Below are 22,197 nucleotides of genomic sequence, written 5' to 3' on the forward strand. Positions count from 1 at the left end.
TGCACCATCCCTTCAAACCTTCTGCATATTGCCAAACACATTTTTACCCAGGAGTACCTTAGTACCTTTTAGGTAGAATCAATTTTCTAGACCTTCCATCTTAACAAATCCCAGTCAGGCCTGCATTAGTTTAGCACTTTTCAGTGAAAGACGTCTAAACAAGAACATGGCTGACCTTGATGCTTTCCTGACCACTGAGCACATACACATCTATACAGTTAAAGAAATGTGGTTTCAGTGAAACAATAACACTCTGTTTTAACATTGCATTATCACCTACCAATAATTTATACCCTCTGCTGTGGGAAGGGGAGCATCTGCATTCACTCTCAGTACAATTACCTCAAAGCAGTCAATACAGAAATGGACTGGAACCTCTGGATAGTTCTACATCAATTAACAAGTCCAATTAGTAGTTTAATGAAACGTTCAAAAGTCTTTTATGTATCCTACGTGCCATGGGAACTACCTAAACTAGTTATGAGTCCTTGGTTATTGAACTCAGTACAAGCATACTGGGTGATTTTAACTACCCATCAATCAAGTGACAAACACACCACAAACAACAAATAAGCACAGCAGATTCTTAAATTAACTAAATCCAATTCTCTTGACTAGATAGTGTCCTCTATAAGGGGCTTACATCTCCTCAACCTTGTTCTTCTTAACACAGCACCTTTCTGTTCCACACCAAAGTTCTCCTCCCTCATGGCCAAATCATACCACCATACCATCATATTTTCTATGAGAATCCAGTCCAAGGTGTATCAAATTCACTGTATTAAGGTTTTTCTTTAAGTCCAACCCTCTATCACCCATAGATGACCTGAAGAAATTTAAAAGCTTCTTCAGGAGCATATAACACAACAAGCCACTTATATAACAGGTTTTTACTTCCAATTTATCTACTGCAATAAAGCATCTGTCCCAGTCAATTGCAGGTATGATGGAATATTTAAAGACATACCCCTATGGTGGAACTCCAGTAAAAACAATCTCTTAAAAAAATCTTCTGACACTAAGGAATAAGATCAGATCTCCTCATTCTATAATTAAATTTAAAAAGGTCAGTAAATTATTCAGGAGTAAGAACAAAACTTGTAAAGCCAAGTATGAACTAAATATTGCCCCTTCCAACAAAGATGACCATAAAACCTTTTTTTAACTAACATCAAAAGTCTTATAAGTAATACTTATCACTGCACTGATCTTATCTCTAATGTTGCCACCTAGTCCAACCCTGAGGACATCAGCAATATACTTGCTGATAAATTCATTTCCTGCTCTTCCCAAATCTCCCCTCTCTGTTTCTTCCCCCCTTACTACTATGTCCCTATCTCCCTTAAAATCACTATGGAGCAGTTCATAAATTCCCTATCAAAAACAAAAATCCATAGTTGCATAGGTCCTGACAACAGATCAATCTGTCTCCTTGTAAGCACTACACACTGCCTCAAACATTCTCTTTTATTCAGTCTCAGCACCTCACTAGATAAATGCCAGAGGCCTGGATAATGGTCATAATAGTGCCTTGATCACTGACCTTTGTCAACTACAGACTAAGGAATCTTACCAGGACTGTCTGTAAATTAATAGAACATAATATTATGGAGTTCACAAATAATGATATTGGCAGCCTAGAGTTCCTTAACCTGAGCCAGCTGGGTTTTGTGAAAGTTAGGTCCTGCCTGATGAATCTAATAGACTTATTTGAAAAGATAACAGAGACTCTGAATAACGGCCAAGCATTGCACAGTACCTACCAGGATGTAGATAAGGTCTTTCATACTATTTCATACTCTGGTATTCTTCAGAAACTTACCTACCTAAAAATTAACCCCATATGCAACCCTTGGATAGCTGTGGGCTCAAAGACAATACTCATACAGCCAGTGCTGATGGTCATTGGTGTCTCTGGGTTCCTTTTCTTGCTGGGTCACAATAGGAGTGCAATAGCTAATTGTTAGAGGGCATGTAGGATGCATGAAGGTAAAAAATAAACAAAAATACACCATGCCAAAAAAGTAAAGTAGAATACAAAGCCAACAATTCACTCATAACATGCTATTAAAAATTAAATACTACTTCCAATTTCCCTGTATTTCCCTATGAAAAATAGTGACTGCCACAGTAACCATTTGAAATGTTGGGACCCACTAGAGTAAGTCCTGAAACACAGACTGAATGTCTAAAAAATGGACTTACCTATATTAAGTCTAAGATGGCCATTTCTTGGAATATTCCCATTTTCTCCAAGCTCTGGCAATCTTGAAAGTTTAAAGAAGAGCAATTTTTGAAATTCGCTCTTCTCCCGTATTTTCAGTCTTTTTTTCTGCCTCGTTAGCACTAAGCATTTCTAGTGCTTACATTTCAACAGGGAGTCAAATACCACAGTTTAATGCCATATTTACATATTTTACAAATCACTGCAATATGCACGACACAAAGAATAACTACTAATTTATTATGCTCAAGGATTATGCATTGGGTGAAGTGTTAGATAATGTACTGTAACAGTATGCTACAGTGTAACAAATCAAGTGAATAGTTAGCAATACAAAAACAGAATTGAGAGAGTGCCACAAAGACATTTGTGCCTCAGGAAAAACAGAAAAAAAACTTATAACACAAATTCAAGAATATAAATTAATACCTATTTTGTGTTTATTTATAAATCTGTTTATTTTGTTTGATTTTTATTCAATTTTGTTTATCAGGGTAGAGCACTGATCAAATGTAACCATTTGTAGTCTTAGCTGGGGTTACATACAGTGTAACAACAGGAAAATATGATTAAAGGTTTGTATGTTTTGTTTGTAAAGGTATGCTAAATTATATAGCATAGTGACATAACATAACATGGATGCAAAAACAAACATGCACATATTTGCAAACAGGTTTAAAAAGAACTAGGATCAGGAGTGCCTAATGCATAATACAAGTATTACAGATGAGGTAAATGTGGTCCACTCAAAAGAACAGAAATAGTATATACAAATGTGAAGGAAATTTTAGCAGTGGCTACAGCAGAAATTGTAGAACACTAAGAGTTGTATTATAAGGATTAGGTGATAAGAATAAAGATGTTGAGAGAAAGAAATTATATAATCCTTTAAAGCAAATTCAGCACATTCAAGACAAAAAAAACATACTGTTTCCCACTGCAGACACCACTGAATACCAAAAGTAGTTTAGATGTCTAAGTTCTTTGAAGCTGAAGAAAGAGTGGTCAGTTATCAGCTCCTCAGCTACAGTGAGAGCTATTGACATATCAGGAGGAGTACAAGGGAAGGTTTGTCATCACTTGAGGGACTACGAATTGGCAGCTTTAAAAAAATTTGCAGTTCAGCTACTTTATTTTGTTGAAAATTTGCAACCACCATTAAGAGGTAACAGCAGGTCTAAGAATACAAATCAGAGTAATTTAGGCAGAGAAGTGAAAGAAAGTCATATTCTAAAAGCTGTGGAAGGTGCCTGTGACTCATACTACTGTCATTCTTGTTAACAAACTTCCTTATGTCTACCATGACTTGTAACAAGAGCTTGAAATGGATTCGCTGAATGAGAGCTCAAATAGCATGTTAATGTGACCATTAACATATAAGTTTGATGGAGCAATGTATCTCAGAATACAAATATAAAATGAAAGCACTGAGATACAGTGATCATCATAAATAGGTTCATAGGTTGATACTAGGCTATCGGCCCTAGGGCCTGTACAAGCCTAGCCATAACAATTCCATGACTATTTCTTCCCACAATATTTACTTCCCTGAATCCCTATCTAGCAGGGCGACTGATGTGATCCCCGGTGTAAATTTCCTATCTTCTCCCATCCAGTTGCCAAGGTTCTTTTTGAAGAGGGCCAAGGAGGCACTCTGCTTGACATGTATGGGCAGGCTATTCCAGAGTATAGGGAGTCTCTGGGTCAGGAACCTATCCCTCCAGCATGTTTTGTTCATTGTGATGGCAAGTTTTAGATCCCTGGAGCTTGTGGCTCTGATGGATTGGGATGTCTTTAAGTGTAGCATGTCCAACAGCTCTGGGTTTGACATGGCCTTGTATGTTAAGCAGAGATCACCTCTGAGTAGACGATATGTGACAGAGTATAGCTGGAGTTTTTTTAGTCGGTCAACATAGGGCATCTGCTTTAGGCCTGTGATTCTTTTAGTGAGGTGTTTCTGCAGTCTTTCCAGTTGTTGCAGATGTCTTATGAGGCACATACCAAATGGGGCGTTGTTCTCTATGATGGGTCAAATGAGGGATGAGTACAGTGGAACAATGATCTCCTTTTTTCTGGATGAAAAGCCCTTAGTGATGAGGTGTGCCACATAGAAGGATTTCCTGACTGTGTGGTGATGTGGTTATCGAAGGTGAGACCACTGTCCACCTCTGTTCCTAAGTCTCTTATCACACTTTTGGTGTTTAGTGTACTGCCACATATGTGGTAATTCATGGCTACATGGTTTTTCCCAAAGGGGATAACTATAAACTTTTTGGCATTGAGCTTGAGCCCATGGCTCTGGCACCAAGAATTTGTTTCTGTAAGGCCCTTTTGCAGAATATCCACATCATTTGGGGATTCAATAATGGCTGCCAGTTTGCAGTCATCTCCGCACTTTGTTAGCCAGAGTCCCTTAGTCTTGGCCTGTACTTCAGAGAAGTAGATAACAAACAAGAGAGGTGGCACGACTGAACCCTGAGGTACTCTACTTGTCACTTGTCTGGAGCTGGATTTGGAGTTGGCTACTTTTACAGCAAAAGTTCTGTCTGTAAGCCAGTTGGCAACCCATCAAGTGATGTAGGGATTTATGCCCAGCTTAGTAAGTTTATCTATGATTCCACAGTGGGGGATGGTGTTGAAGGCCTTGGCGAGGTCCAGGTAGGCTGTGTGGACCACCTTACCCTCGTCCATGGCTCTGGAGACTGATTCAAAGAAGTCAATCAGGTTCAGGAGACATGATCAGCCCTTCACGAACCCAAACTGGATGGGGTGCAGTGTTTGAAGGTTGCCAATGTCTTTGTTTATAAGTTCCATGATAATACGTTCCATGGCCTTGCAAATCAGGCTCATCAGACTGATGGGACGGTAGTTCCCAGGATCCAAGGTGGATCCCCCCTTGTGGAGTGGGATAACAGTAGCTGTGTGCCACTCAGTGGGCACGAAGCCTGAGGTGAGGCTATGATTAAACATGACAATTAGGTGAGGTCCCAGTTCATTTTGTAGTTCATGTAGTACACAGCCCAGGATGTCATCTGGTCCCATGGATGCTGTATTCTTAGCTTTGGAAAGTGCATTTATTACCTGTGTGGCCGTGATTACCAGAATTTGGCAATCTTTTGGTATTGAGATGAGCCCTTTAGGGGGTGAGAGGGGGATGAAGTTGGCACTGAATCGATCTGTCAGGATATTGGCAATAACCTTGGGATCAGTATATTTAATGCCATTCTGTTGTAGCTCAGAGCAGATCTGAGCTTTGCCATTTAGATTCTTGAGAATGCCTTGTGGTTGTCTTTGGAATCTTTGGCAACTTTATTTTCGTAACTAGCTTTGGAGGATTTTATGAGGGATCTCAGCTTCTTACTGAGGCTGGTAAGGGAGTTTTTTCATCCTGGGATTTTCCTCTTTTCTGCAACAGTTTCTTCCTTCTGTTGTATAGTTTGTTTATGACAAGGGACCATCAGATTGGTTTCCTTTTTTTTGTAGGAGAGCGTCTTGGATATATTTGGGATGGCACGATTCATGCATGAGTGGATGTGCTCATACAGTGCTTAAGTATAGGATTCAGCAGTTGAACTTTCAGTTCCCGTCTGCATGGGTGTCATGAAGATTCTCACTTCTGACTTGAGTAGCATGAAGTTGGACTTGGAGAAGTTTTTTTACAGATGTCTCCTTACTGGGGGGTGGGGATGGGATGTGTATGTCAAAGTTGATTAACTTATGGTCAGACCTAACCAACAAGCGGGTGACTACTACCATAAATAGTAGGAGCTGTGGCCAAAAGGGTCTGTTTCTGCAATCATGGAAAATGTAACTAAGAGTCATGTTAGCCACAATGAAGAAATATCTCATTATCAGTTAGCTTGCATGTCTCTGAATCTCAGCAAGGGCAGATGAGCACTTTCCTGTGATAAGCACCTCTGGTGTCACATGCAACATATTGGCACAGGCACCCACCTATTCATTCTCACACAAACACACACACACGCGCGCGCGCACACACACACACACACACACACACACACACACACACACACACACACACACACACACACACACACACACACACACACACACACACACATGTCTCATTCCTCACATAATTTTTTAGATATCTGCATATTGTAATGTTGGTGATGTGACATGCTATACTACATCACCAAATATTTTTGACTTTTTTAATGCATTCAGCTGCCAGACAGAATCTGCAATACTCTGACACTGTACATATCTATACATTCGCATATTAACATGTTTTTGGTATGTATTTAAGTTGTATGCTATCCTTTTTTGTCAGAAAAATTATGTTGCCTTTATTTCTTTCATTCGTTTCCATTTATACAAAACACATACATTTGTTTATTGTCTGCAGCCTATCTGTTTGCAAGTTTACAAAACAATGCCATTTCCTTAGTGGACTGGTATTTCTTTGAAGTGTTAATTTTAGCATACTGTGTTTTTCTTTTAGCCTTAATACTATTGCTTAATTATCTGCACTTCTGCATTCTATTTCAATGCTCAGTGAATGGTGCTTTTTTGTATGCTAATGCTGAACTGAATCTCATTGGCATATTTCATTGATTGGTGGATTTCATGGGCTTTACTCAGTGCAGTTCACAGGACCGCACCAATATTTCGGAATATGGTCACAGGTGTTTAGGATACAGGTAATACTGATGCACCCATAACTTTCCTGCTGTATTACTACATTAAATGTTAAGTTTTTCAGTTCCAATGAGAAGCACAGTGGTTCATAAATCTTTTTTTGATAGCACAACCATATGTACTTTATAAAATCATTTTAAATGCTACTCTAAGGCTAACCTTCTGCTATTAAGTGATAACCTAGCAAAATTGCAAGCCCCCATAAACAATGAGAACACTGCTGCCTATGCAGAACTGTTCACAGAAACCCTGTAGAAGTATATTAATAGCTGCATAGAGGCAGCTGTACCCACCAGGAAGTACAGAACTAACTCAAAAAACAAGCCACTCTGGTGGAATCATAAAATCAATAGGCTGTATAACAGAAGGAAGAAAATCATGTCAAAAATTAGGAGGTGCAGCACCCAGCAGGATAAAAACACTCTCATCAAACTAAATAAACAACTCAAAGGACAAATAAAGTCTACCAAAGCCAAATTTAAGTTAAGTTTGGCTTTCCAGGCCAAAGACAACCACAAAGCATTCTTTAGCTTTGTCCACAACCTCAAAGGCAACACACAATTGTGTGCAGAGCTCACTGTAAATGGAGCCACCTATACTGAGCTAGAATATATAGCAAACCTCCTGGCTAATAAATTCATCTCCAGCTTTACCCCTATCTCCCCCTCAGCCTTCTCTTAGGAAACACCAACAAATATAACTCCCTCTACTATCACTAGGGAACAAATCCTTAACGCTCTCTCTAAGACCAAGAGCACTGCATCAATGGTCCCAGACAATATCCCAGGATGCCTTCTAAATAGCATGAAACATGACCTATCAGGGCCTCTGGAATTACTATTTAACTGTAGCCTCCAAACAGGCTTCATGCCTCATGAATGGAGAAAGGCAACAGTCTTGCCTCTGCACAAAGGTGGGCCATCTGCAGACCCTGGAAACTACAGATCCATAAGTCTCACTAGCTTTATAATGGATCCAACCCAGTTTGGTTTCGTGAAGGGCAGATCAACCCTACTCAACCTGATTTACTTCTTTGAGAATGTAACCAAAGCAATGGATGAGGGAAAAATGGTTTACACTGCCTACTTTGACCTGGCCAAGGTATTTCACAAAATACCCCACTTGGATCTTGTTTACAAACTCAAGAGGTTAGGTACAAACTTGTATGTCACCCAGTGGATAGCCAACTGGCTCACAGACAGGACCCATGAAATTACAATTGGGGAGTCCACTTCTACAAAGAGGCCAGTCACAAGTGGAGTCCCTCAGGGATCAGTCCTTGGACCTCTCCTTTTTGGCATTTACTTCTCAGAAGTCAAGGCCAATGTCAGTGGTCTCTGTTTGATTAAATTACAGATGATTGCAAATTAGGAGCTGTTATTGAATCCCACACTGACACAAACGTTCTCCACAAGGGGATGTCACAGACAAATAACTGGTGTTAGAGCCATGAACTAAAACTAAATGCTGAGAAATGCATAATAGTATCCTTTGGGGAAGTTATCCATCCCTCTTAACTCTCACATTGACAACACACCCCTTAGAACTGACCCAGTAGTCAGGGACTTGGGGACACACATAGTAATCTAGCCTTTGACCATCATGTGTCTACAGTAGTGAGGAAATCATTCTATGTTACACAACTTATAAAAAAAGGTATGGCATCTAAGTCCAAGTAATTCATTGTTCCACTGTATTCGGCATTCATCAGACCTATAATTGAGTACAATTCCTCCTTTGGTATGTACCTAACCAGGAATATCCAATAATTGGAATGTCCACAGAGGTTCCTCACTAAAAGATTACAGGGCATAAGTAAAATGTCCTATGCAGACTGCCTCAAGTCCCTATTCCTGTATTCTGTCCCCTACAGGCTTTTGAGGGGAGATCTATGCCTGGCATACAAGGCATTGTCAGAACCCACTCTGATGGACCCCCTGCATAACCAGAAAACAAATAGCACCAGAATTACCCATTTTAAAGACTTAAACCTTGCCTGTGATATAAATGGGACCTGCTGAAGAGACAGGTATGTATCCCAGAGACTATCTGGTCTATGGAACAGGCTCCCCATCCATGTGAAGCAGAGTTCCTCCCTAACCCAATTCACGTGCAACTTGGACAGTTGGATGGGGAACTGGAAACTCATCCCTGCTTTTGCACCTATGTCTCTAATGGACACAGGCAGCTTGTAAATGGTTCATCTCCCAGGCCCCTGCTTACACTTATCAAGGGTATCAGAACTTGTCAGATATTTGGGATGCATGGTTAAGTTTAAAAAGGCCCTTGTGGTCATTAGCCTAGTAAACACCTATGAACCTATGAATCTATGATGTATGTCTCATGTGCCAGTAAATGAAACAGCCCAGTGTGTTATGCAATGCTTTTAGTATGTTTTAATGCACATATTCATGCAATAGATTATAAAAAGCACTGTACATGAAAGCAAATATTTTTGGATCTGGAGGACAACTTCATGTACACACATACACACACACACACACACACACACACACACACACACACACACACACACACACACACACACACACATGCACAAACACACACACACACATGCACACACACATTCTTCATATTTATAGAGGAAAAAATACAGATGCCTGACTGTCATATATATACTTTTACTAAACAAGATTTGTATGACTGTATCATTTCCTGTTGGCTAAGGGTGGATTGGTGTAGTCGTAAAATACAAAGTTTGTCTGACCTCTCTGCTTTTCCATCAGTGACCCTTCTGAATATGATGCATTTTTAGAAAAGCAGTTTTTTCCAAAACTGTCACTAGTGATGGTACCTTATCTGTGTTCTCAAAATGCTGTAATAATCACTTTTTAAGGCACTGCCAACATTTCTGATTTAATTACTATGAACTTACCAGATCCTTAGCGTTAAGTGACACATCATCCCACCACGGTGACACAAAGTCATAGTCGCAGTTCAGAATCCTCTTAAACATGTACTGGTCTCCTCTTTCATCAAAGAAAGGCTCAAATCCACACAGGCTGCAAAACAGAAAGGCATTTCAGATACTGTTTCATTTCAGGACCAAAACTCAAGACACTGAGTGATGAATGTAAGAATTTTCACTTTTCTCTGTCCTCAGCTCTGTTACTGACATCTGTACAATTTATTCTGATAATGTTAACAGGTCAGCTCACCTAAGGTGGCAATTAAAAATGAAAGCTCTGCTTTGGTAAGCGTGTAAATCAAATAACTAAGTAATATTGAAAGCATAATAAGCCGCGGTGGTACAGCGGTTAGCATTGTCGCCTCACAGCAAGAGGTTCTCCCATTCGATTCTCAGCTGGAGCGCCTTCTGTGTGGAGTCTGCATGCCCTCCCTGCGGTCAAGTGACATTAAAGACATGCAGGTAGGTGCAAGCGTGAATGGACGTGCCTTCTTTGAAGGTTGGGCATCGGGCTGGCAACTCGGCACCGTAAAAATCCACTGCCAATCATGAGCGGAAAGGAGTTCCACCGTGATGACACCTAACAGGGAAAAGCCGAATGTCAGATTGAAAGCATTGGTATTTGCTACTAAATCAATTAGGAAGAAGCACAATGCATAGAATTCATGGAGTTGTAGGTATACAGGAAGTCCACAAGAAACAGTGCGTGGGGATCAGGAAGTCTCATGCAGCTGAGCTAACACAATTTATGACAACCTTACTCCACACCAAGGTGTTCTGTTAAACACTGACCCTCATGCACTTTTTGGCATAGCACTGCACTGCCGTGACTGTACATACAGACTAGGGCTCTGACAACAAAATGAATCACAGAAGACATTTAAAACAATCATAACAAAAGAAAACATCACACTTTAAATGCTAAACTGTCATCAAAGAGGAAATTTCAAACAGCTACCATGACAGCAATGATCAAACCATTAATATCCTGTTTTAGCAGAAGAAAAATGTTGAGAAAAAGTAAAAAAATCATCATCACTATACAGAGTAGGGGGACTACAACCCTTCATTCTACAGGTACAAACAATGAAGAGTTTTGCATTACAAGATGTATATTCAGCTAACTCTAACATCAAGTACTATATTATCTGCAGTTTATGTCAGCAAAAAAAAAAAACAGCTACCAAATGGCAGATTTTAGTCAACCTAGTAACCTCAAATTTATTTCTGATGCTTTTTCCACAAAGCAGATGCTGTTTTTATAGCCTGTATATAATGCCTATACCCAATGCCCAAGTTTCTACCCCTTACTAAACATTACAGGATAAATGTCGATACAAGCAGACAACTTCCTTATCCAAAAAGCGTGACACTGAAATATTGATCATACTACTCCTTCAGGCATTTGCTGTACACAAACTTACAGGATGTAGGTTATAACTCCCACAGACCACATATCCACTTCTGGCCCATATGCGCATCCTCGTAGTATTTCTGGAGCTGTAAAGAATAAGCAAAACTAGATTTGGCAAACAGATAAATAAATAGCTCTGTAAACAATAAAACACAACTTTACAAATTTATTAATGTTTAACAACTAACTAAATGCAGCAGATATGGTTCCTATTTTAAGATATGACTTGAAGGCTACAACAATGCAATTACAAAATAAGTAAGGTGCATTCAGTTTTTGCAGATACTACCACACGAGTCAATCACTGTCGAAAAAATATGAAGTGTTCATAGAATTAAGTCTAGAAGTAGCCTCCATAACAATGAGCAAGGTAAAACTGGTAAAAATATCCGAATGAATGAATATGTTTAAGTTTTTGAGCTACCTGTCGTGCCTTAGACACAAGTGCAAATGCAAGCAGTTATGCACAAAGGTCCAAGCCTTAAATACAAAATGAATTCAGTAAATTCACAATGCAAATCACATTAAGATGAAATAATTATGTAATTAGGTAACCTTGTTAATCATTCTAAGCCTTGAAATGGACTTAATTGAAAATGTCAATTTTTTTGTCTCTAATAGTAGCAAGCTTTTACTACCCCAAAGTTTATTAAGTGGAACGGGTGCTTTGCAATACCACTCCCTAATGTAAACGTACAGTATATAACATAAATCTCAAAAATTAAAACTGCACTAATGGCAGTTCTTTAAGTCATGCTTTACTAATGCTGTATTTAAAATGTTATTGTTAATATCAATAACATGTTAAAAGCTGTAGGTACCCAACCATAAAAAGCACTACATGAACAAACTGCAACGTAAAAAAAAGTAATGTCAGTAAATGACTAACACCAACAATTTGTACCCATACATGCATCAGTAAAACAATAAATGGGGTTAAAATTTTGAATTTATATCTGGATCAAGAAACAGTGTTACTGACATATTTACATGCACTACAGTTCATGCAATTGAAAACAGCTATTTTTTTCAACTACCATGTTGCAAGTTTGTTTCCCATAGCACGTGTTTTTACTTTATGTTTTAAATAAGTCTCATTTGTCCTTAATGATCTTCTCTGTTTTATGACAATATACAAGGTAAGTAGAGCAGGGATTTGGAATATCATAATTTACACCTCTTCATTTTACATGTTGTGATGGCCCATTACTTTCATCCAAGCATTGTATCAGTTCCCCATTCTTAGCCTTACTCAAAACATATTGCATGTTGTCTTCTAAGATGTCTGATTTATACCCCTAAACTCAGTTTCTACTTGTCTTTAAGCAGTTTGTGATCACTTCCTTACCAGTGATTATACTTTTAGTGCCTCTAAGAACCTGATCTTTCAACATATTATTTTAATATCCAAATATCTGGTGCAGTGCGAACAGAAGACCAGGAACCAAATAGAAAACGCACCAAACAAGCCTGTATATGAACTCCATTTATTGCAGTAAAAACATATCAAGATTAAGCGATTTCATCTTTCACATAGAAGACTTCATCAGAATAAAGCACACACTGATTTGAGAACCATCTTTATACCAGTGCATGTTACATAATACATAAAATTGAGCCAATGATATGGTCAAAAAAAATCACGTGAAAAAAATCACATGGACAATATTAATTAAACAAAATGTTAATATTCAAACTGACCTAGTTTGCTACACATAAAACTATTATATATTAAAAGCCTTCAGCATATGTCTAAAAAAACAGGCACAGTAATGCATATAAAAATGTTTAAAATACTTAAAGTTTCATAGATTTTTCTTTCAGGGCTGGATGAATAGTCAAGGAATCATTTATACCTGGTGGAAAATTAGCTGCTAGTCTGAGTTGCCACACCAGCTCTTTTTTACTTAATAAATTCTTCCAGTCACCCCCCCCCCCCAAATCTATGTCCACTATATCCAGCATACCAAATTTAAAAATTATAAAATTGGAACAATTGAGGGAATGCCTCTATAATACATCTGTGTTCTTGTTTTTTATGTAATTTACGTCCTCATAGATTCTGCTTTTCAACGCCCTCTCCATTTTCCCAATATAGAATCCATTGCACATATCACATAGAGCAAGGTACACCACTCTGGTGGTAAAACAATTACCTTTCTTAAATGCAACCTTAGATGCCATCCTATTAGCTAGGTAGATTTGGGGTGCTTTAAAAATATTAGTACATTGAGAGCACCTCCCAGAGAGTGCTGTACCACGACCACCCTCTATCGGTAAATTCACCTTATTTTCCATAAGTTGTTTAATATTCATGCCAACCTTGCTAATAAAAACTGGCTTGTCTCCCACTGTAGTTAACCCATCATTATTCACCCTAAATATACTCCAGTTCTTTTTTCATGTGTTTTTCACTTCATATGATATAGGACTATATTGCACTATACATGCATGTTCGTAAATCTTCATTTCACCAGGATCTGTAGGGGCTATGTTAGTAAATGGGTGGTTCCCTAAGAGGGGCTTATATTTTGTCCCCATCCTACTTTAAGTATTTCAACATTTTTATATGCATTACTTTGATGAAGTCTTCTATGTGAAAGATGAAAGCGATTAATCTTGGTGTTTTTTTACTGTAATAAACGGAGTTCGTATAAAGGCTTGTTTGGTGCATTTTCTATTTGGCTACTAATCTCATATTATTTTAATATGTCATTCTTTAAAACTAGAATAATGTAAAATGCAATTATATCTAATACATGCGTTATATATTTCTAATTTGGACTTAGCATTTTTCCTAGACATTTCAATGTGCATAATTTCCATTACATCTTTAAATTAAAATAAAAACACTGAAAATCATATGCATGATGTATTAATTTCTCTGTACCACTGTGATTCCCCTGCACTGGCCCAGTAATCAAGGAGCCTCAATCCTCACCACTGGCACCAGTGAGGGACGTACACATTGAGAGGATGATAAGTACACACACAGTAAAGTACAATTTCCCTTAAGAGCATACAGAGATTACAGTCAGTCTGGGGCTGGTTTCTGCCTCTTTCTCCTGATCCTCAATAAGACTCCCCCTGGCACAGCTATAGGGTTACGATCTCAGCCGAGTGGTCAAGCCAAAACCTCCAGCACCTCCTCTGTCCAACCAGTGCTTCATGTCCCTGCTAAAGTAGCTGACACACACACACACACACACACACACACACACACACACACACACACACACACACACACACACACACACACACACACACACACACACACACACACACACACACACACACACACACACACACAAACACAAACACACACTTTGAAATTTGATTAATATACAAACACACAGATACTCTTGGGAAAGGCTAGCACAGGTTTATTACCTATGCCCCTGTCTGCCCAGACTATAAGGTAGTTATCATTGTCACCAACCACTATCAGCTACTCTAAGGCCCTTATAAAGGGTGCCCAGTCCTACTGTGTAATGTTACTATTATCCAAATGGTAAGTGTGACAAGACTAAGGCTATGTAAGAGTGGCCTGTACATTGTCACCAAATACATATGCAAGTACACTAAGAGCTTAAATATCTCTAAACAAACCAGCCACAATTAAAATGCTTAATTATATTTAATAATAAATAATAAAAGAACAAGACAATACTCAAACAACACAGCAACTACGGAGTTCAGAATCACAGGAAATATTTTAAAACAACATTGCAGGACGGTATCAAATAAATACAGAAAACATCTAAACTAATCTTTACTATCTTCCTATCTATATCTAAAAGATACAATGCCCTAAATAACTTACTTACAGAGCAAGGCAAATGCAGATGAGTGGACGTTCTTGCTAGGTCCAAGACAAAATACAAAATGCACAGGTATATAGTTTATATACATTTCTGTTCTTTTCCAGTAGGGTACACTATAGTTACATTCTTGAAGCTCCAGTACATAACATACAGTTTGCTTACATTTGTAAAACAAGGATATGAATCATATTACTATTCACAAATGACATATGATTATTTACAAAATTCCAGGTAGCTGGGCTGGGAGTGTCACATTTCTATATAAATCATATTAATATTTTCAAGCGACCTACAATTATTTACAAAATTCCAGATAGCTGGACTGGCAGTATTTCCCTGGTGTCACAACCACAAAAAAAATTATTATTGAATGTGTTGTAATACAAGATCCATTCATAAAATTCAAGTTAAATAAAATACACATATCATTGAAATATGTCATAAACATGCAAGTTTAATGCTGGTCCCACTTGGAGTCCATAGCTGTTTGCCCCATGATGAATGTTATTTTATAATGAGTTCACATTCATAGATATAAATACATCACACTGTCTCAAAACTGTTAACATAGCTAGTCTGGCCATAAGTTTAGTCTAGCAGTTTATACAGCGGTTTGCTCTACCTCTTAATGAGTTGCTTCCTGTGCCAAGGGTACAGGTTTGAGGCTTTCCACTTTCATCTGCTACTTTGTGATCTTAAACGAGTTACTTAACCATACAGTACTTTAGGGGAATAGGGAATTTGGATTAGATGCCTCAGAAGTCTCCTGGACTGCATGCTTACTAACCACCTATGCACCAAAGTTAAAAAACAATCAACCTCAGATGTGCAGACATTTTGATAACTATTCATTTTAAATAATAACCCACAAACTCTGATGCAACCTTACTGATGCCCTTATGTCCTGAGACAGTAAGTCACTGGAAGGTTGTGCAAATTTTTATGTATTTCGGGGGCAACAAACATTAATGCACACTAAAAACACACAATTACATAGTTACAGATTCTCAGATCTTCTCTCCCTGGTCGTAGCTGAAACTGTACTAATTTCCAAGCTTATAATGCCCTGCTGCTTATAACCCTCCACTTTTCACACAATACTACAAAAAATCAAAATAGCAGAGAATAAAATATTTAGATTTGCTCTCTTAGTAGATAAGAACTGCCACCATTGCATCATACATGACAAGGCACACTGGTTATCCAGTACAGAGCTGCCTATCTATTAAGTACCCTGATATTTAAAGTTCTTACATTTAGCTATTGTTTCCCCTTAAAAGAAAAATCCAAATAAAGGAACCATGTTATCCTCCTAGACACAGCCAGATTTAAACTTGCAATTGGTGAAAGCTTTCTTTGGCTTAGGACCTGCAATACTGAATCAATTTATACATTGACCAAAAAAAACAAAAAACAAATTCTTTGATGATCTTTAAGAAGGATCTTTAAATTAATTTGCAAAGTTAATCTAAGTGTATCTGCTTCTGAAACACTGGGCAAATGCTTGTATTTTATTACAATGCATGTAGCTCTGCATTATTGACCTCTGTATATATTATAAATAAGTAAACTCCTGTCACATTGTAAAGTCTTTACTGTTATTGCTTTTGTTGTTCTATGTCTGTTTGCTTTCTGACATTTGTCCAGCAACCATTTTGTAATTTGGAATAACTATCACCATATTATACATATTAATTGATTTTCTTATTTTTGAATTATACTCAGATCTTGACTGAAAAGGGTCAGTAGATCACCACACTTAACTAGTTATTAAACTGAAAATAAATAAGAACAAAATAAATAACTAAAATTACTAGTTTTGAGATAACAGAAAACTGTTTTTCTGTAATGAAAACATTCTGTAAAATCAGAATACAATACTAGGTACTAAATGCATCCTTAAGAGTTAAAGCAGCATTTCAATACATGTCTATATCACTTAATAACTTGAGCATAGCATTATAATAACATTCATAATCCACAATTCTGATGGAATCCTCTTTTGTTTGGCAGCTTGATGATAATACTATTAATAGCCACCAGTTCTGCTTTAAGAAAATCAATGTGCTGCATCCATATTTTGATATAAATTGTATTTCTTATTTTGCATCCAAATGCCCTGAAAAACTAAATAAATACTAGAGTGTTCAGATGGAAAAAAATCTGAGATTTATGAATTTAAAACAATTTCACAGCACTATTGGAACATGCAATATTCAGATGAATGATTTTAATGTATTGGTCTAAATCAAATGTGATTCTGATGGTACCAACAGGAATAGCAGACAAAACAAGGTAGATTCAGAAAGATTAACTCTGGGTAATCGTTTCCTGTTCAGAGGCAGCCCTACCATGGTGCTTCAGCATGAATGCGTGGCGCACCACAGTGGGCTGTCCTTGTTGCCATGCCAGATGTTAATTAGTCTTGTGCTCTCAATGCAAACCAAAGGAAATAAACAAACTGAGGAAAAACAAGAAAAGCAATGGACAAAGTACACTCCAGACAATATCAAAAGTAATGATACTGTAGTTTAATAAACTAAGGTTAGCGCTTTCATGCAGGTCAGTGCCTGCACTTCTTCAGACCATCTGATGTGACACCCCTCTTGACACGTGCAGAAATGGGAAAAAGGGGTTGAGGTTGGATGGATGGATAGAAGGAGAGATCACGGAAGTTCTGAAAAGTCAGGGACAGGCATGGAGTATGTGGCACGTGCGTGAGTGTGTGTGTGTGTGTGTGTGTGTGTGTGTGTGTGTGTGTGTGTGTGTGTGTGTGTGTGTGTGTGTGTGTGCGTGTGTGTGCGTGTGTGTGTGTGTGTGTGTGTGTGTGTGTGTGTGTGTGCATGCGTGCGTGTGTGTGTTTGTGATATGAAAGAAAGATCTGGAAACCTACATTCATTTCCCTCCTTTACCTTGTAAACTTTATAAGTAGCACTGGCTGTCTGCAGAGTTACTCTAGGAGTTGGGTGTGACGTGTGCATGCGTGTGTGCACCTAAAGGTGTTCTGATGGTGACAAAGGTTTACAAAGCTGCAATATATTAGTTTTTGTGCATCATTTGCAATGTTTTAAGTTTCCAAGAATGCACTAAAGAACTGCTAAGTAGCTGAAAATTGTATAACGGATTTAGTAAAATCCATTAAAATATAGTTTGTACAACTCTGAATGAAATGATTAACTCACACATTACAAACCTTAGATTGCAGTTAAAAGCCAAACATGCAGTTTAACTACATTAAGCAGTATACTGTATTCTTTGATATAATATCACACCTAAAGCAAATTTTAATATCATAATATCAAATTATTCTATATATCAAACAGCAGTCTTAGGAGCATTTACTAGACTGAACAGACATGTATCTGAAAACAGCCAACAAACATATATAGGGCGAAGTAAGTCATTTCACTTTGGCATGTTTCTTCAGGTCATTTAATATATCGAACATAAATGATTATGAGTTAGTCTTTGATTGTAACTTGTTACTATGTGTTTGACACATGGAAGCCAAGAAATTCACCTTGAGAGTGAAGCTCAAGAGGTAAATCTTGACATCCATGTCAAGAACACATCATTTTAAGTTATGAAAGGAAATCTGATTATAATTCTTTGTAGTACATGGAGATTTGTCTGTGCCATGTACTACTAGCAACAGAAAGTTTTGTGCTGGCTTTGAAAGCCAGTAATGTAATTGGAAATCATTTTACATCTTTATGTATTCCCTGTGTAGGAAGCTATTGATTTCACATACATTTTTTTTCCAATAAAAATTTGTATTGTTTTATGTGACGTGAATAAACTAGGTAAAGTCTGACAATTGAACAGAACAGTGGAAAGTACATTTGAATATTCAAATATAGTCAGCAAAGAACTACAAAACCTAAGACTACTATCTATATACACTATTTACAGAAGTGCTACTAAAAAAACACATGAAAGCTTAGTGCTGATCCAAAACTATTCATATATGTGGGAACACAGAAGTGAGTTTGAGGTGGAAAGAAAGCAGAAAGAAGAGAGAACAAATGAGAGAGTAATGTTATAATTCTCTGGGCCATAATAGTATTATACCTCAGATTACTTTATCTGTCAACCATTGTCTAATCTCCTAGAATGTGGTCGAAGAGGAATTTCCAAAATTTCTGATAACAGGCTTGTTTATTTACACTTCTTATGATAAGTTTTTGAGAGGATATGTATTTAGTTGCCATGTTTCTGAAACCATCCCAAGAAACTTTGGTGCAGTCTAGCCATTTTTTAGTTATATACAGTTTGATTAATGAACAAATGGTAATTAGAACGTGATATTTCAAATTTGTAAGCTTAAGGTCAGTGATATGTAGAATAGCCACTTCCCAAGAAAGGGTCAATTTTTGATAATCTATTTTTTTCTAGGCGTACCTTAAGACAGCACCAAAGCTTATGAGAGTATCTGCAGAACCATAGAACGTGCAAGATACCAGCATGAGGAAATGAGCAATATGGGCATAATAGGATTAAACTTGTTTAATACTGATGGAGTATAGTAAGTATTATTGTTGATCATTAATTGCATGTAAATCAGCTTTTTAAATGGAGACATTTTATTAGTAGACTTGATTGCTCTGAGTTTCTGATATTCTGTAAGCACCGTTCCATGTTAGTCCCAGTATCTTGAGTATAGATATAACCCTTCATATTTAATGAGAGTGGTCAGCTTGTAGGTAGAGGCTAACATATTTTTCTTGCTAGATAAATTTTTAAAAATTTCTAAAACTGTATTTAGATTGTTTTTGTTGATAGATATGTTCGTATCTAAAGTTGTGATAATTTCTCTAATCTGTCGTCGAATAATAGTGTATTTATTGTTTACTGTTAGCATTGTACATAGTTCTTGTAGCATTTTGTCCCTATGTTTATGTATGTCCCAGACTGAGCAGTCTTTTATTTGTGGATAATCAATGAGATTTAGCATTTTATTGTTCAATTTTATGTTTGGATTTAAATGGATAGGTTGAAGGAGATATAGGACCTTGTCCAGTTTTAAAGATTTTATGAGCTCTTGAAATATTTTTCTTTTGTGTTTCTTGATATTGTTTAACTTAATGTTCCTATAGTTTGTTGGAACTATAAAGGGGAGGGCTTTGGGATTTATGTTATTGCTGGACACTTGATGGTGCCACAACTTAACCCATGAGGGAACCCGCAGTTGTTTATCTGGGTAATAGTTTGAAATTTGGATGATTCCATTGGTGCATATGATTTTGTAGTAGAGCTGAAAATCTGGTAAGCTTAAACCCCCTTTATCTTTTGGATATATTAGTTTTAAATAACAAATTCTAACTGCTTTGGGGTACCAGATAAATTTGGTGAGTTCTTTATTAAATTTGAGAAAAAGATTGTTTGGAATCATATCAAATTAAGCACTGAAATGATATAATAGCTTTGGTAGGATATTCATCTTGATTATTGCTGTTTTGGACAGCATGGGCAGTTTCAGCTGTTGCCATCTGTGTATATCTTGTGTAATACATGACCATGATTTGAGTACATTATTCTGTAATATGGATACATGACAATGATCATAAGATATCCCTAGGTAATTGAAGGAGTAGACTGTGTTGAAAGGGGAGTTCGGGAAGTAGTTTCCTTTATGGTTTAGAGGGTTGATGGGAAAGATATGGGATTTCTTTTGATTAATTTTATACTCAGATATAGTTGAAAATGTATTTATTGATGAAACTATTTTCTTCAGGTCTGTGTTTGGATGTTCAAAATAGATATTAAGATTAATGAGACATTTGATGTAGATTGGGGTGAGGCAGAACATCCTGAAGTCCCTTTAGACCCCCCCCCAGGAGAAGTGAAAGGATTGCACAGAACAGCAACTGGGAACACAGGAATTTTTACAACAGGGGCAAAGGGAGGGGAGGAGGAAGGGGGAGGAATTACATGAGAACTTCTTTTTTCAGGGACAATCAATGGAATTAAACACACGTACAGTGGAAATGGATAAGAGTTTAATGGTCTCACACTCAGGTATTTTGCATAGTGTAGGAAATGTTCATATTTATAACTACACAGATTTAAAAATTAACAAGGATTACCTCAGCCTTTTTACTAAAGTCTTTCAATATGTACCAGCCAGGCCCCTGAGAACAGTAAATAACTTAGTGGATTTGAAACTTTTTTACGTAGAATGAACTTAAACTGTTTCTTTAAAGGTATCAATACAACAAACACTGGTTTAGTTAGGAGGAGTGTCTTTAACCCACCCCTGAACCCGATATTTAAAATTTTTGAAGAACTAGTTGAAAGTGAAATCAGGAAACTGGACACTAAAAAGATTAAAAATTGTAACTTTACAAAACAAGATAGAGAATTAGTATGTTACAATAAAGGGGTTGTCGTATAATGAAACCTGATAAGGGAGGGGGGTAGTAATAATGGACACTATAGATTATGATATGAATATGTTTGATGTTTTATGTGATGAAACTAAATGCAGTATAGTATCAAGGAATGAGATTTTTATTTCTTATTCTAAAATAGACTTTTTTGTCAATGATCATTTTTTACAAGGTACCATAGATAAGAAACTTTTGGATTTTTTAACTGTCACAAGCCTAGGATCCCTGTTGTTTTTGAGATCCCAAAAACACATAAAAATATATAGAGAAAGCCATTTTGACCTATAGTAGCTGGGGCAGGTTCAAAGACAAAACCTTGGAAATTTATATAGACCACAATTTTAAAAATGTTTGTTACATCTTTGGAGCATATTTCAAAGGATTCCTGTGACTTTTTAACAAAGGTCACCAAGGATAAATTTGAAGATGAACTTATTTTGGTTACTACTGACATTATAGATTTATTAACTAACATACCACATGATACAGGTATGGAGTGGTTACAGGAAGTTCTAGTTGAGTGTGATTATTTAAGAAATGAGCAAAGGAATTTAATCATGGAATTTATGGAAACTATATTAAAAAATAATTACATGTTCTTTAATGGTGAATACTACAACCAAGAGAAGGGTGTAGCAATTGGGGTCGTGTATGCCCCCTTGTATGCCAATTTAGTATTGTTCTACTGGGAGAAACATTATATTTTTCAAACAGGATGGTATAAAATATAATTCTTTACACGAGATTTCTGGATG

The 22,197-nt window shown here is 37.1% G+C and overlaps 1 protein-coding gene across 1 annotated transcript in view; it reads right to left on the minus strand.

Annotated features, from left to right (window-relative positions):
• Positions 1 to 22,197, minus strand: part of CAMK4 (calcium/calmodulin dependent protein kinase IV) — a 1,096,576-nt gene that overhangs the window by 143,596 nt on the left and 930,783 nt on the right. Inside the window, exons 8-9 of the mRNA XM_044064475.1 lie at positions 11,240 to 11,315; positions 9,783 to 9,909 (exon numbers count right to left, since the gene is read on the minus strand). Of these exons, the coding sequence (XP_043920410.1) occupies positions 9,783 to 9,909; positions 11,240 to 11,315 (203 nt within the window). The remainder of the gene's footprint in view (positions 1 to 9,782; positions 9,910 to 11,239; positions 11,316 to 22,197) is intronic.

This window comes from Protopterus annectens, chromosome 2.part2 (genome assembly GCF_019279795.1).
Source record: "Protopterus annectens isolate FY-2018-M chromosome 2.part2, PAN1.0, whole genome shotgun sequence".
Lineage (NCBI taxonomy): Eukaryota > Metazoa > Chordata > Ceratodontiformes > Protopteridae > Protopterus > Protopterus annectens.